The sequence below is a fragment of the Brachionichthys hirsutus genome, chromosome 3, assembly GCF_040956055.1.
Source record: "Brachionichthys hirsutus isolate HB-005 chromosome 3, CSIRO-AGI_Bhir_v1, whole genome shotgun sequence".
Lineage (NCBI taxonomy): Eukaryota > Metazoa > Chordata > Actinopteri > Lophiiformes > Brachionichthyidae > Brachionichthys > Brachionichthys hirsutus.
Window position 1 is genome coordinate 1,424,662 of NC_090899.1, and position 16,593 is coordinate 1,441,254.

General features: G+C 48.2%; 2 protein-coding genes across 3 annotated transcripts; both read right to left on the reverse strand.

Moving 5' to 3' along the window:
* Positions 1-408: 408 nt before the first annotated feature.
* LOC137911233 (retinoic acid receptor beta-like) lies at positions 409-7,437 on the reverse strand. The gene is made up of 8 exons (XM_068755589.1): positions 7,221-7,437; positions 3,939-4,093; positions 3,641-3,782; positions 2,211-2,377; positions 1,327-1,503; positions 941-1,145; positions 680-838; positions 409-590 (listed from the first exon to the last, which is right to left on the reverse strand). Exons 1-8 carry the CDS (start codon positions 7,435-7,437, stop codon positions 409-411), a joined length of 1,404 nt encoding a protein of 467 aa, XP_068611690.1.
* A 4,230-nt stretch (positions 7,438-11,667) lies between these two features.
* Positions 11,668-15,676, reverse strand: nr1d2a (nuclear receptor subfamily 1, group D, member 2a). 2 transcript variants are annotated; one of them, XM_068755588.1, is made up of 8 exons: positions 15,476-15,676; positions 13,814-14,020; positions 13,648-13,736; positions 13,417-13,561; positions 12,770-13,332; positions 12,536-12,691; positions 12,201-12,411; positions 11,668-12,114 (listed from the first exon to the last, which is right to left on the reverse strand). In XM_068755588.1, exons 1-8 carry the CDS (start codon positions 15,504-15,506, stop codon positions 11,915-11,917), a joined length of 1,602 nt encoding a protein of 533 aa, XP_068611689.1. In that variant the 5' UTR covers positions 15,507-15,676; the 3' UTR covers positions 11,668-11,914. The 2 variants fall into 2 exon arrangements, with proteins under 2 accessions (XP_068611689.1, XP_068611688.1); XM_068755587.1 differs by having other exon boundaries at positions 12,506-12,691.
* Between the last annotated feature and the right edge of the window lie 917 nt (positions 15,677-16,593).

A 16,593-nucleotide genomic window follows, 5' to 3' on the forward strand; every position in this document is an offset into this window, starting at 1 on the left:
TGAACTTTGTTACTGCCAGTCAGGAACATTAAGCTAAAAACAGGATTTATTTACGATTCTCTTTAAAATGAATAAATCAGCTTATTCCTCCAAGTGTGTTCGGTTAGTCAAGAGCTTATTTTTACACATACGTTGTTTACGAACAGAAAATATATCATACAATATGTAAAAAGCTTAAAAAAAAATACAAATAAAAGAATAAGAACTAAAAGTTTATATGTTTGCTAATTTGGCTACGCTAATGCTAACGGTATTGTTATGTAATGAGGTAAACGTTAATTCATGGAAATTCTCATGCAAATATAAATACAGGAGAAACAGAGTGATTCCCAGAAGTTATAAGATCGGTTTAAAAAAAATTAAACGGATGGATGACATCATCATCATTCTGTCATTTCCTTTTTTAGCTTAAACTGTTAGCGTCTTGTGGGGGGGCGTCGATGTCAGCGTTCTGCGAGCGGCGTCGGAGCGGCTGCCATTTTGTTCCGATTGTTTCTCCTGGTGTTTCTCCTCATCCTCCAGCATCTCCTCGATCAGGGGCGGCATGGAACCCGGGATCTCCATCTTCAGCGTCACCACCCTCTCGGCTCCTGCGGACACGGGCGGCGTTACCGCCTCCCCCTTGTCGCCGGAGGTGCTTAAAGAAGGTGCTCTGGGTGAAATAATGGCGCCCTCTCACCTTTGGCGCTGATGCTGCGCAGGTCGGTGATCTTCATGAGGGCCTTGGGGAACATCAGGGGCATGCTGGGCCGCCGTTTACGAGAGTAAACCTTCAGCGCCTCCAGCAGGGGCTCCTGCAGCACCTCCACCTTCGACGGCTCCTCCAGGTCCTGACGGTCTGTTCGGGAAAATGTCAAAGGTTAACTTCTCTTTGTGGGGAAAAAAGCGTGCAGCATTATTCTTTATCTTGAAGTCTCTGCTCGCTCCTGAGCTTCAGTACCTCCAGAGACCAGACAGATGGCGCTGAGGAGTCCGCTTTCCGTGTCGTCCATCTGCAGCGGCAGCAGCTGACCGGCAAAGGTGAAAACCTGATCTGTGAGAGGACCGAATCCGGCGTTGTGGATCTGGGTGCGGGTCAGCGTCAGTCCGTCAGAAAACGTCATGGTGTCCTTGTCCGGAGTGTAGCGGGTGCAAATCCTCAAGATCTGGACGCAGGAAGAACAGAAGGATTCCGTGTGACACACACGGCTTCATCGCTCCGGATCTGGATCACACCAGAAGATCAGAACCCCGACCCTGTCTTCCAGAACCATCATAAATCTCCTTGTGACAATGGAGCCAGACCGACGAACACAAACCAGATGAGCAGGACTTTAGGGAACCTACCAGGATGTCCAGGCAGGCCGTTTTGAGGAGAGTGATCTGGTCGGAGATGGTCAGGCCGGTGAAACCGGGCACTCGCTTGGCGAACTCCACCACCTTGACGATGCACTTGGTGGCCAGCTCGCTGAACTTGTCCCAGAGGCCGAGGTCCAGCTGGATCCGGTGATCCGAGCTGGAGTTCTGGATGGAGGCGAGAAGATGGAGAATATCTGTCAGAGGCGAGCTGCAGGATTCAGACACGAACGGGGTTTTAAATTCACCGCCGGACTAGCCTGACGGAAACTAATTTAACAGCAACAGAAACATCCAGCTGATTTATTGATTTTCTTTTGCCTTTAGGAATATCTCGATAATCTGCAAACACAAACTGACGCGCCGTTAGCCTATAAAGTCCATAATAGTGGATGAGTTAGCAAACAAATGCCCGTTTACGCGCAGAGAAATGGAGCAACATTAGCATTAGCTAGCTGGCAGGTAATTTCTGATGATCACTGCTGGACAGGAAGCAGAGATAGTCGTAGACAAAACCAAAAGAGAACGCTGAAGGACGCTACAACGCTCTGCAATAAGTGTAAAATAAATATTTACTCGGAGTTGCTCTTTCGGGGAAATTCTTCTGGAAGAGGCTTAAAGGAAATTTAGAGGAATTTTTTAATACATGAAATTTGATTTTCCGTCACAAATGAAAACCACTCGTTCATATTTGAAGACGGATCCTCTCATAATAAAAAAGAGAATAAAAATAACTGTCCTCCACCGGGATGACGAGATCCAAGTCTCATTTGGAAAGTCGTGTTTTGTTTCCATAGCAACAGCCTGTCCTAACATATTTAATGTACAGTAAAGCACGTTCCGTGATGTTATCGGGATCGCGCGGCGTGACTCACGGTGGTGTACTTCCCCAGCTGGCAGAGAGAAGGGAACGTCTCTCTGTGAGCTCTGCAGATCTTCTCCACGATCAGGCCGAGCTCGGCCGTCAGCTCGTACGTCTCCATGATGGTCATCTTCACCGCTTCCCTCTTCCCCTTCCTCCGGTTTCTGTCATTTCTCACTGCTGAGGGCAAAAGAGGAAGAATTAAAGGGGATGAAGCCGTTCGAGGGACGCGTAGAGGTGGAGGTGAAGCGGGAGGAATCCCGTGTCTCATGAAGACAACCCGACCTAAAGCTCAAAAGTATCGGGACCAAGCCTTCGCTTTCATTTGTGCTTGGTGAGGAAGACGAGTTCCGCTTTGTCCGCTGAGGATTAAAGGAATCCATCCCATAAAACAAAGGTGAAGGTTTAATGGTCGCTCTTTCAAAGGGTGGAATTGGTTTCTCACTGGGACTAGTTAAGAGCGGCTAACCTGCTGCTCCGGGAGCTAACCAGGTTAGCCTTCCATAATCGCGTCGGTAACCATGCCAACGTGTTTCTCCTTGTCTCACTGACTCGGCTCAGGCGGCCACTCACATGTCAGAGGAGCTCAGGATTACGCAACACCTCCCTCTCCTCCTCCCCCTCTCCTCCTCCCTCCTCCCCCTCTCCTCCTCCCCCTCTCCTCCTCCCTCCTCCCCCTCTCCTCTCTCTGGATGCTCTACTTCCAGTCGCCAATGTGCAAACACGCCGGAGTGAGATCATATTACACAGGAAGTGAAGCAGCCAATGAGAAGGCACGCCGCGTCCATCAGCCTATGACATGTGATGTATTTATGTAACGCGTGTCAGAGTGGAGGAGAAACGGCGAGAACATGTGGATGGGCGGGTCCTCCGCCCTCGCCCAATCGCCACCCTCGGTGGAACACTCCCGTTATCTGGGTCACGGCGCTTCGGGGTGAAACGCCGTCTGACTTTGGTTCTGGACAGCAGAAACAAAGCATTTTAAAGGGCTATTTCACTCCTTTGAGGAATGTTTTGGCTGTTGACCTTCGTCCAGCCTGAAGTTCAACCGTCTGGACGAGGCTCCGATGAGCCGTCGCGTCGTTAAAGGTCGGATCGTCGTTTGTTTCACTTAGAATACGCTCTTCATTAAAATCCAGCGTGTGAAAACGACCCTCGCTCTTTTCTTCAGAATAGCTGTAAACTGTTGCCACGGAAACGTAGCTTTCCAGCTAACGCTGCTCGCTGCACTCATGCTGAACAACCAAGACGACTCTGATCAGAGATATTAGCGAGTACGTGAAGCTGGAAGCGGCGGGGGTGGATGAATAGCCCAAACCCTTACGCCAGGGACGGTCCTTCATATCAGGACAAACTAACGTGCAGCCTGCTTCAGGAGGGGAGACGATCCGATCACTAGCGGACGCCTCCTTCCTGCTGCATGGCGGCGGATCGGAGACTTACACTCCTTGGACATCCCCACGGCGACGCACCTCTGCAGCCGGCAGTACTGGCAGCGGTTCCTGGTGATCTTGTTGATGATGCAGTTCCTGTCCCGGTGGCAGGTGTACGCCATGTTTTTCTGCACGCTGCGGCGGAAGAAGCCCTGCAGAGACGGAAAGAAAATGAACCTGCTGTTTATTTATTACGTTCACGGCGTGGAAAGAGCGTTTTGTTTGTGTAGAAGCAGCCAGTCGCTGTTTAATTATTCATAGTTTAGCATATTAAACGTCGGCAGGGGCGCGGACCACAGGCCCGTTACCTTGCAGCCCTCGCAGGCGCTGACTCCGTAGTGGTAGCCCGAGGACTTGTCTTGGCACACGAAGCAGGGCTTGTAAGTGCGAGGGGGGGGCAGCGGGGAGGAGGGTCCGGCAAACAGCTCGTCGGAACCGGAGCTGGAGCTCTGGCTTCCGACCGCTGCAAACAAACACACACAAATAACAACCAGAGTAAATAAGACCAGCAGAAGGAAATGATTTTGGGTTGTTTCACAAATAAATCAGGCAATTTTTAAGACCTCTCGGTGCATTGTGGGAATTTTTCTCTCGTATTTTTTCCTTTCTTACTTTGAATCTAGAACTGTAACTATAACGACCTGTTTGACCTTAAGGATTTAGGTCTAATCGTCTAAAAGGTCTTTGAAGTCATTTCCCTTTGGATCCGCTGTTCGGCCGTCGGTAGCCTGAGCTAATCACAAACAGTTTGACGCTAAAAACCGCGATCGAACCCGTCCTGACGGGATTACAGCACCGACACAACTGGGAAACATTCCCGGTTCCTCCTGGTAGAATCTTCCGCTCCTATTAATAATAATTTATTCATCATTTTGTTGCCGTGCTCTCTAGAAACTGTCTCCAGTCAGGCCTCTCTTTCATAAAAGAAAAAATATATATTTCTATCAACCAAAATTAAAGTGACAAACCCGACGTTTCTCCTAAAAATGTGCAGGTCTTTGATGTTAAAAGCATTTGTTGTAAATTTCAAAGCTCGCTAATAAACACAGCTACACCCTTTGTACCAAAGCAGTGGCCTCCATTTGATTTCTCTCCATCCCTCCCTCTATCCCTCCATTAATGAGAGGAGAAACGCCCCGGCCCGTGGGCCCAGCCCGGCCTCCCCGCGGCTCTCTGAGGGCCTCCGACGCTGACAGGAAACGAAGAAAGACTTTTTTTAAAAGGGACAAAATGAGAAAAATTGCTCATCTGCATCCCCTTGAACCCGCGGCCTCTGGTTGAACCTGGAATCCGAGGGTCAAACGAGGACAACCCCTCCTATCAGCCCGAGCACTCTCCCAACGAAAAACAATGCAGGAGCATGCCACAATCCCAGCTGACTGATGAGAGGGGGCGGAGGGGGGGCCAGCAGACAGAGGCCGGGTGTGGGGGGGGGCTCTACCCAATTTAGGTGGTCTCATTTGATGTGAGCAAGAATTCATTGTGTTGCATTCAAAGATTAGGGGTGTAACATCCGAGACATGATGCTAGCTGATAATAAGATACCCCGGGCTAAATGCTAAAGCAACAACCACAGGCTAAATGCTAAAGCAACAACCACAGGCTAAATGCTAAAGCAACAACCATAGGCTAAATGCTAAAGCAACAACCACAGGCTAAATGCTAAAGCAACAACCACAGGCTAAATGCTAAAACAACCCAGGCTAAATGCTAAAGCAACAACCACAGGCTAAATGCTAAAACAACAACCACAAGCTAAATACTAAAACAACAACCCAGGCTAAATGCTAAAGCAACAACCACAGGCTAAATGCTAAAGCAACAACCACAGGCTAAATGCTAAAGCAACCCAGGCTAAATGCTAAAGCAACAACCACAGGCTAAATGCTAAAGCAACAACCATAGGCTAAATGCTAAAACAACAACCACAGGCTAAATGCTAAAACAACAACCACAGGCTAAATGCTAAAGCAACAACCACAGGCTAAATGCTAAAACAACCATGGGCTAAATGCTAAAGCAGCAGCCAAACATTAAAAGTCTATGATCTGACATCAATTGTTATTTCTACAAATTGCAAACAAGGACAGGTGACATGAAACCTGGACCAAATAAGAGTCCCAGGAAGCAATAAATAGAAAGTAACCGCCTGAGTCATGACCTTTTCTGTCCTACATCAGGACCTAAACCATCCCGAACCAAAAAGCTCTTTGATGAATATTTACGTTCTGCCACGTTTATAATGGCAGGTCCAGGCAGTACGTCTAAACAATCCCCCCCGGTGACCAAAAACCTGCCATATAACAGGTAGAACCCCCCCCAGCGGACCCCGGGACCACAGGACACGATTCAGGCAAATTTTAATCTCACATTTAGTGAGATTAAAATCACCTCTACTCAAAAGGCGATATTAGAAAACTTAATTCTATTAAATATTATTACACTCAAATATTTCATTGCTACTGTAATCTTAAAACTTTAAAAAGACATACAATAAACGAGAATTAGAAATAGTTCAAATCCTGATAAATCACTGTCATCAACCATAACTTTAAAAAGTAGAAGTAAGATGTGTTCAGAAATGGTCACTTTTATTTCTCTACACTTCAAAAGGAACAACTATCTAATTTGCTGCATTCAAATAATCCAGCAGCTGCTTCAGATTAAAACAAAAGAAACGCAATATAATATTTAGTTGTGTAATATTACTCCTCTGTTCTTGTACTTTTGCACCTTTTAATTCCTAAAGGCTCCGAGCTGCCAGCCCTTCTTGAACCTCGTGAGTTGGTGACCTTCCTGTGAACCCACAGCGACCCCGAAGTGACCGGCCCTGGACGGAGCGCCACACAGGGGGACCCTGTTCTCGTCCCCCCCCCCCCACCGTGTCCCCATTGCTGCTAAAGAGGAGCTCCTGCAGCATCACGGTGTTAAAACGCATGAAAGCAGCATTACCTTGAATTAATAACAGGAATATAAAACAATAACAGAGGTTATTACACGTTATAATACAGTTATAATGCGCTTATTAAACATGAGTGGAGGAGGAACGTCTTTGGATTTAATAAAGACTAGAGTCTGCCTTGATGTTTTGGTTTAGCAGCATTTCTGTGAGTTTAATTTAATTATCTTAAAGAGTCTTCAGAGGTAATCTGATTACCTCAGTCGTCCTCACCGAGGATCAAGTTGTAGGTTGTTTATTTTTTTAAAAGAGTTTTTCCTCACAATTTCTGTCCATTAGAAGGATTTTGAAGAAACTCCGTAGAAGTTTAGAGGTAAAAATAAACAGATTTGCAAGTTGTTGCAGGGATTGTTCTTACTTCCTCTGACATTCAGACGTCACCAGAACTTTAATGAATTCTAAATAAATGACCAGATAATAATAAAAATAGTGAAACTTGGTATAAAAGTGGAGCATGAGGGAAGATGCATTTCTTATTGCGCTGATGCGCTAAAATGGCATTTTCCCTTTTTCATTTGCTTCTGTGTTTTTAAAATAACTTAATGTATCATAATTAATAATTGATCTGTCATTCCCAAGAATAAGAAAATCATTTGAGTACTTGAGCCTCAGAACATTCAGCAGAACCTACATTGTGAGCACCGGTGCTGCTGCCAGTTTTCCTCCATCAGCTCAGGGAAGAAGTCTGAGAGGTCCCGGTCCTGGTCCCGGTCCCGGTCCTGGTCCCGGTCCCGGTCCCGGTCCCGGTCCTGGTCCCGGTCGTGGAGCATGCACACGGGGCTGGATGTGGTGTAGAGCTCCAGGATCTCTCCAGGACCGAAGGCTTGTAATTCCATAAAGTCAAACATGATGTGGATCGAGTCCCGTGTCGAGGTGATGAAGATGAGCTCGGCCTTCTTCTCTCTGCTTTGCAGGCTCCTATACCCGAACGGTCTTTAACGCATTCATGGCGACGTGCGCGCGTCAGTGCGCGTCAGTGCGCTGCAGCGGAGCCGGTTAAACACCTGCAGATCCGCTTTGCATAACAAAGTTAGAACTTCTTCTTCTTCTTCTTCTTCTCGAACGTCTCGACTCGACCTGCTCCGTGCTCGTGACGTCAGCGCGTTACCTAATGTATGCGGCTGAACTCTGCGTGAACCTCCTCCGCCGCCGCTGCCCTTCTCGTGAACCAGTCTGACGTCATCACCGGTCACGGTGGAAACCAGTAAAGCGGAGACCAATGAGCCAGCGTGGTGTTTACACCGAAGGTTTTAATTCGAATAGAGCGTTTTAAAAACACTCTCAATGAGGAAAAGAAAAATGACAGTAGAAAAGAATACAGTATAATGAGAAATAATATTACTTTAATAAAAATTAAATAAGGAGGTCATAGTATAACAGAAGAGAGCGCCGTAATAATTGCATTTGAGTAGTAGTTGAATAAATAAAATAAAGAAATATTTTATATTATTCAGCATCGAGCTTTCGTTTCTCTCGGTATTGTGCGTCTGACGTCACTACGTCGCCTCATTCTTGCGCTTCAGCTTTAGCTAGTTTTTGTCCTTACTGTCTGCCTGTAATTAAAATAAATCTGAGTTCGAGATAAAATCCGACATTGTGTAAATAATGTACGATTAATAATGTACGATTTAAATAAAATGACAACCTGAATAGGTTAAAAAAATTGTTTTTACTTTTTCATAAAGTGAATCCAATCCAGCTTTTGTTGTCATGCTAGCATTAGCAGGTTTAAATTAGCTTAGTTTAAATCTGCTAATGTTTTTGTAATAAATGGGTTTTGGTTCTACCTTCAAGCAACACGTCTATCCGAGCCGTTCTTAACCACCTTCTCTTTATAGTAAAACTCATATTACGTTTACGAGCCATTATACCTACAATTGCTTTCAGTGTCGGAATTAAACAAATCAAAGCTAACTCGCCATGCTAACCTGCTTGGTGTTTCGCAGCACTTCTATTTAAATTTAACTTTCACAGCATTTTTACTTTATTATTTGTAATACATCTGATTTTTATAAATGTTTACGTGTTTAGCTATTTTGTCCTGGATTACTATAAAGCGACAATCGTTGAACCCAAAGCTGAGATGCCGTTCAGCTAAATTCCATTATTGGCATTTTGTGATTGAAGCGTGGCATTTTAGGAAATCAATGTTTTTAGACTACATTTATCTTCATTAAAATCCACTTCAATCCTTGATCCTTGACTTAAGTAGGAAATATCTGCAGTTAGGAGGACGCATAATTAAATCTACCGGGAGATAAAGTAGGTCAGCTGCAAGATGGCCGCAGTGGGTATGGAAATCTGTTCCACTTAAAAATAAAAATAAAACTAATTTACTGCATTCATCGGATTAAAGCTTCACCTCCTCAGGAACCAGAAACATAAAATGAAAAGATTCTAATGCATCGTCCCAAAAGAAAAGCGGAGCCACGCAGCCGTTTTGTTTGAAAGTATAAATACACTTGATCTCCCTCAATGCCACTGCTAACCCCATTGAGCTGGAGAGGCTGCAAAGATCCAATGTCAAAGGAGGCTAATTACTTCCAGTATCTCCCACACTCCAGGGGGGCCAGGTCATCCAGAGGACAGGCATGTGAAGCATTCCTGCAGCCTGCTGCTGGAGCTCCCTCCCTGTCCTCCTTCATCCTCCTCCATCCATCCCCATCGTTCTCTCGTTCCTCCTGAGATATTCCTATTCGCCAAGGAGGTTCTGTTTTTGATGCCGTTTGTCTTTGTTAGCGGGTTTACGGAAAAACTGCTGGATGAAAGTTAAATCTGAAGGTGGGCGGTGGCCTAACTTAGATTCCATTCAATTTTGAGAGCAATCCAGATACCAGTCTGGAAAAATAAAAATAAAAGAATCTGGATTTTCCCATTTACTTATAATGGAGGCTTGGGTCCGATATGAACCATCATGAAAAATGTCTTCTGGTTCGGAGCTCAGGACAAAATATTACATTTTAACATTAAAACCCATTCATGGATTCAAAAATCAGCTCAAACATCAACTCTGATTCACTTTTCCTTTTTGTGCTTTGTGTGTAAAGACACTGAGAACAATCTAGAACAATCTAGAACCAAAAAATACTAATTTTCTGGGATCCAGGAAATGAAGCGATGCGCTGGTGAGCGGACTAAGGTCGCCCAATGTCAGCTAAGATAGGATCCAGCCCCCCCTCCGGTCCAGACCCAGAATAAGCAGCTGGATTCAAAATGGAAATTTGGATCCAAATTTCACAGTTTATTTTCCAGACATAATCAAACTTCCCACCGAGTCGTTGTGAAAATCCATCAGGTCATTTTGTCCAACGATTTGCTTCAGCACCAAATGGAAGCAGGAAGCAGCTGAAGGACCCTCGGCTTCCCTTTTGCCTCTTTACAACCAGTTGTAAACTTTTACTCGACTGTCTGGCACCACTTTGAGTTATTTATTAGTGCAATCTATCTCTTCATGTTCGCGGGCAGCGGAGAAAGACGTGGGAACCGGACAGGTTTAAAAGGCTCTCCGTGAGCCGAGGCCTCTCTTTGAAGTTAACAGGGATCTTTGCATCTGGTCGACGAAGCAGCCGAGAAGCTAAAACTCGAACACCACAAATTAGGAAATGTGAACGCCTGCGGCGTTAAAATGAAAGAGCTGAAGACGATTAAGTTGTAGCAACTTCAATTTATTTAAATAAATCCATTGAAGCCTGTCCTCCGTTTTTACCCGCCGATTCTTAGCAATGCTAGCAGTTCAGGCTACAACAATTTGCTTAAATAGTTTCATATTAATGTGGGGGGGAAATACCAACTTTAAAAAATATGTTAATTTTAAAGACTCCCAGACGCTGAATGTTAACCTCTGAAGTTGAAGTTGGCCTGAAGCACCAGGGAGGCTAAATGTTAGCGCAAGCTCATTATTATTTTTTGGTCAAATTTGGGGCAAGGTGTGTTTGTTTTTCACCTTCGACAAGAAGCGTCACAGGCGGCTTTTAAAAACACAGAAGTCATCAGTCATTGGCTAATTGATGTCACATGGGCAGAGACGATTTGATCGCAGGTGATTCTCATTTGTGATTTAGCACAGGTGTGTTTACCTGCTGAATTGTAGCAAAGGGTGCCGATATTCTATTTCTTTCTTCCCCATTGTTTATTATAAATTACTCTTTTGTGTCAAACATGAGTTCTTTATAGAAAAAAGTTGCTTCATCTAGGAGATATTCCACACTGTGTTCTTAAACTAATCCTCCCACAGCTTCAGTTAGTTCTTCTGCATGTTTATATTTATTGCTTTGTGACGTCGGTCAGTTAATTAATTGGTTAACATCAAGCAGGAATTTAAATAGCCAAAATAATGTGACTCTTGGTAAAGGATGCTGGAAATTCATTAATTTCGAACTTTATAAATTGTATTTTAATTGACAGCAACACGGATAAACAAACAATCAAGTGCTCAAGTGCTCGAAATTGAGATGCTTGTAGTCAAACAACGCCCCCTAGTGGTGGCCAGCGGTCATTACCACTCCGTGCAGCTCGGTCACGCAACACAAACGGCAGAGGCTTCTCTTCTCTTGTATTTTTATTCATACTATATCATATCGCCTATGTTCATACATATTCTTTATATTTATGCACCTATTTACACGATGCGGTCGGCAGCAAAAAAAACTCCAATAAGATGAAAAACGAATGCCGATTCAGTGCGATGCGGAAGACACAAATAATTTGATTAAAAATAATAAAGTAAAAACCAGAAAGTGGAAGAACCCCCCCCCCCCAGGTGCATGCTGCTCATAGTGTCACACTGCTGTGGATTGTGTTCTCTTCTGCGCCACAATGTGCAAATGTAGTGTTGCTAGGCAACGGCATCATTGACCCCCCCAGAAATGACTAGGCAGTTGAATTAAGTAGGAAGCTAACATGTTACACGTTGAAGAATAATCCTGTGATGCTCTGAGGTGAAGGGGAGGAGCTCCCAGTAGGAGGAGCCAGTAGGAGGACCCAGTAATTAGCATCGCGTACCGCTGTGCGCTCGCCATGCGTTTCTCCGGCAGCTCGCCTTCCTGGCCGATGCGCAACAACGAAAAACATGCGGCAAAGGTTTATATCACGTCTCGCATGTCATTGGTTAAAACACTTTGGAACCAAACGGCTCACGGATCGACCAATCAGCTTCCGCTTTGTGATTTCATAAAGTCCTCGTCTTCTTCTCGGAACAGAAAAGCAAAGACTTTTAATACATTCTATAAACAGACACGCAAACGGGTCGATCGATGACAGCGGGGGGGGGGGGGGTGAGAGGCAGGTCCCGGTTCTGTGTGGCTAAGGAAACGCCCCCCCCCTCCTTCAGGGGTGGACTTTGAAGGACAGCAGCTCCTCCGAGTGCATGTTGTTGAGCGAGCGCAGCTCCGGAAGCTTGAGCAGCAGCCTGGTGAAGGTGGTGGCCGACTCGTCGCCGTGGTTACGCATCACCAGGTTCCGCAGCGCCCGGATCAGTTTGTCCTGCAGCGCCTCGGCGGCGTTCAGGTCCTGGATCCCCGAGCGATCTGCGGCAGGAGAGGGACGGATTAGCCGGAGTCCTGTAACGTCCGAGCGTGTCTGAACGCATCGTGCTTGGGGGGGGCGTCCTTACCGGCCGACACCAGCACCACGGCCGTGAACAGGCTCATCTCGTCCGAGTCGAGCGCCAGCGCCGCCAGCTTCTCGCTGAACTCGCACATGGCGTCGAGCAGCTCGCCGGCGCCCAGCGACCGCAGCGTGTCCAGGCCGTAGCGCCGGCCGCTCAGGAAGGTCACCGTCCGCTCGGCCACGTCGAACAAGGAGGCGAATCGGACCATCAGTACCTGGGGGGGGGGGAGGGGGCGGAGCTTCTGTTTAGTTGACGGCTTCTCCTTTATTGGCACAACAGCAGCAGGCGTGGAAGCTCCGCCTCCTCACCTCGAAGGTCCCGGCCTTCAGCAGGCTGACCTGGTCGCTCTCGGGGAGGTCCCGGAACCCCGGGATCCGCTTGGCGAAGTCGACCACCTCCTGCACGGCGGGGGTGAAGCTCATGGAGAACTCCTCCCAGACCTCCTGGCTCGGCCTGCGGGGGTCGACGTACGGCGACGTGTTCATCGGACACGCCTGGAGGAAGCAGGAAGTGGGCGGTCAGCAGGGGGGGGGGGGGGGGGGATCCCAGCGCAGACGGAACCAGCTACTCACCAGGTGCGTTCTGCCGGGCGCGCCGTAGCCGCTGGAGACGGGCTGCGCGCTGAAGTAACGCCGTCTTTGCGAGTCTGATGTTTCGCCACTGGGGGCGCCGCTGAGGCGCTGCTGGTAAGCGCCCCCGTCCTCCCTGTAGGAAGCGTGCTGGTAGCCCCCGACGACCGCGCCGTTGTTCCAGCTGTTCCAGCTCGTCTGCCGCTCCTCCGCCCCCGGCGAGGCCCGCCCCTGCCCGGTCGTCCTGACGACCGCATCGTCCTCGCCGCTGTCCGACCCGCAGGAGGAGGCGGAGCTGGAGTTGGTGTCCATGGACGCCACAGACTCAGAGTCCGGCGGGCACCGAGGGGAGGAAGGGTTGGAGCACGACGAGGAGGACGAGGAGGATGAGGAGGATGAGGAGCTGGCTTCGCTGGCCACGCCCTCCATGGAGAGGGCGGAGCTCTGGTTGCCGTGCAACATGCCGTGCAGCTGGCTGTTGCTGCTCATCATGTTGTTCATGGCGTTCTGCATCTCCAGCAGCATCCGCTGCTTCTCCCGCTTCGGGATTCGGCCAAATCGGACCGCTGTGAGGAGAAGACGGCGGCCGTGAGACCGACGACCGACGACCGTGAGACCGACGACCACCGACGGATGAAGGCGCCGCTCACCGTCTCTGGACATGCCCACGGCCAGACACTTCCTGAAGCGGCACTGCTGACAGCGGTTCCGGTTGATCCGCACGACGGTGCAGTTCTCCATCTTCAGACACTTCTTGTACTGAATGTTCTGCTGGATGCTCCTCCTGAAGAAGCCCTGAGGAAGAGGAGGAGGGCGTGAGGCTCGAGCGGGCGCGGCGCGGCGAGGCGAGGCGAGGCGAGGCGAGGCCCCCCGGGACTCACCTTGCATCCCTCGCAGGCGTGGACGCCGTAATGGAAGCCGGAGGCGACGTCGCCGCAGACCTTGCACAGCAGCACCATCCCGTTGATTTCTGCCGGAGCGACGAGGAGCAGCGGTTAAAGGGAGGAAGGAGAGGAGCGCTAACGCTAACGCTAGCACGCCGCTTACTGGTGATGGTGCTCTTGGCCGCCGTGGACGAGCGCCCGGCCTTCTCGGCGCCGTGGCCGCGCTGGTTCTTGCCCGGCGGGGACATGTCCACCACCATCCCCACGGCCCTGCTGGGCAGCGAGGGACGAGGCGGAGCCGGGGACGCGGACAGGTAGCCGCTGCCGGGGCCGGAGGCGGAGCCAGAGGAAACGTAGGCGATGACTCCTCCTATCGGGGGAAGAGACGGCGAGCAGGTGAAACACTCCTTAGATCCTTTCTCGGTACCCGACACGTCCCACGTCCCTGCAGCAACACCCGTGGGTCAGGAGGACATTTAAGCTCCTCCCACTGCTACGATAAACAGAACCGCCACGTCGTTTAATTTAGCGTCAACAATAACCCTGCAGCGAATGTTCTCCGACGCCGAAGCCAACCGATAAGGAATAACAGGTCAAAGAGAACGTGGAAAAACAAACGGACCGATTCCTGGAAGTCCTGGAAGGCAGGCGTCCCGAAACGCGGACCGTTTCCTGGTTGCCTGACCCGCCTTATCTGATTGGATAACGGGTTACGTAACACACCTGCCGACCGGACTACCAGGTCAACTGAAGCAACGAAGCATCCCCAGGAACAGTAGAATTCAAAGAGGCAACGTGATTACGGAATATCCTCTTAGCAGAAATTAAACTTAAAGGTTCGGAAGGATCAAAGAGATGCTGCAGGATTGCTAGAAGCTGAGGAACCGATTCGGTGACGCGCTGCGTTTTTGTTTTTCACTTAGAAATCTTCCTTTTCACGTTTTTTTTATTATTATTAAATCTACTTTTTGTTTTTCCCATCGACCTGAACGCCACCTCCGTTTAAAGCCCTGATTACCTAACTTCAACCGTGACTGCTCTCTTTCACGTCACGCGCGCGGAGGAATCTGGGTCACCCTCCGCAGTCACGTGGATCCCGCAGCCGCGCCTCGCGCCGACACCGCTGCGTTTAGAGCGGATTGCGCAACCCCGCCTACGTCACGGGATCCGCTCCGGCCAATCAGAGGCGAATACCGCCGGAGCACGCGCGCGGACGGGAACGCCCTTCGACCAATCGCAGACGTGTTCCCAGAGACTGTACACACGCGGGACACATGGCGCGGCCACGCCGTCCATGTGAGCGCGAGCTGCCAAGATAAGCGGTGTTGTTGTGACCGCTGGAACGACATAACCCCGTTATAGCGCCGTTATGACCGCAGAGTAAGCGTCATAGCTGATAAAAATGCGTGTGACAAGGTCACGGTGATAGACTAAAAAAAGATTACTTTTTAAAAGTCTCTATCACCGCGTCCTTGTCACACACACGCACGCACACACACAAACATATACTAATGAGGTAAATTCCGCGTATGTGGAAAGTTCGTGTTTATTGCAGCATTTCAAAAGCAAACGCGCTTTTTGCATGACATGTTCTGTCAATGTAGTTAAAAAAATAAATGTTTTTTTTCCCCGAACATATTTAACCCTTCGATGCGTTCAATGACGTCAAGGTATCTTTTTATTTTAGCATTCAGCTCATCCGTTGCTTGTAGCTCGTTTTCTCTCCACCGGAACAACGAGTGAATGCATAATTAAAGAGGATTAAAGTTGTGTTTATGTTAAATTAGCATAAACGTTAAACCACACTGCACACATTATTACTTACCGGGCTTGGCTGCTCCAGTTTCCTCAGGCATCTCTCCGTTCGAGGAAAATGTCCGACAGATCAAAAACAAAACCTCAACTGTTGAGCACTTCCGCCGCAGTCACGACAAATTAACGGACAATAAAGTTGTGCATCCGAAGCAACGCGTCGGGATTTGTGTTTGTAAAGAACGGAGAGGAGCGGGTCGGTCCTTCCGTGCGTGTGACGGCGGGCGGTCAAGAGAACTAAATGTTCCTCTCAGTAGCGGGTTGGGCCATGTGACTCATCCGTTGGCCACGCCCCGCCCCGCCCCGCCCCCAGTCCGCTCGAGCCACTTTAACCCAGTGACACACTTTCAGAACAGCAGAGGGGGCGGAGCCCGGGAAGGGAAACGCAGAAGTCACGTTGCACAAGCGCAACGTGAAGGGAGGAGGAGCGTGTGCGGCGTCAGCCAAGGCACGTGCGTCCCCTTCAGGGGGCGTCGGCTTTTATTTATTCCTGCGCAGATCGTGCCAAAGTTCGACGTTTGAAAGCAGCTCGCATTTAAAGAGCGACGCTTTAATTAAAGTATTTTTACGACAGAAACGACGTCGAAGCTCCGCGTATGTCGAATGTTTGTGTTTATTGCAGCGTTTTTATAAGCAAACGCGCTTTTTACATGACGTGCTCCGGGTTTTGTGCAATTTGCAGCATTTGCTCGTGAAATTAAACTCTGTAAGCAATAAAACTATTAATAAATAGGTTAAATTAAGTGGAACAACATGTAACATAATGTTTATAGGCCATTCAGCGCCATATGTGCGCATGTTTATAGAACCTGTAATTAGGGAACTACAAATTATTGTTTTTAACTCCTCAACTTTTAGGTTCGGTTCAACTTTATTGTCATTACACAAGTAGAAGGTAACAAAATGCAGTTTAGCATCTAACCAGAAGTGTTATTAGACAGAATTATACAGGTTAAAATGATTCACAGTTGTTATGCACACATTTTCGGTGCTATGAGCGTTCTATAAAGCGAGACACAATATAAAGGTTTCTATGCATGGATATAAACAAAACATACAGAAATTGTAGACAAATACACAGATTTTAGATTTTAATCCGTATATTTTTGCATCCGTTTTGCATTTCCACGA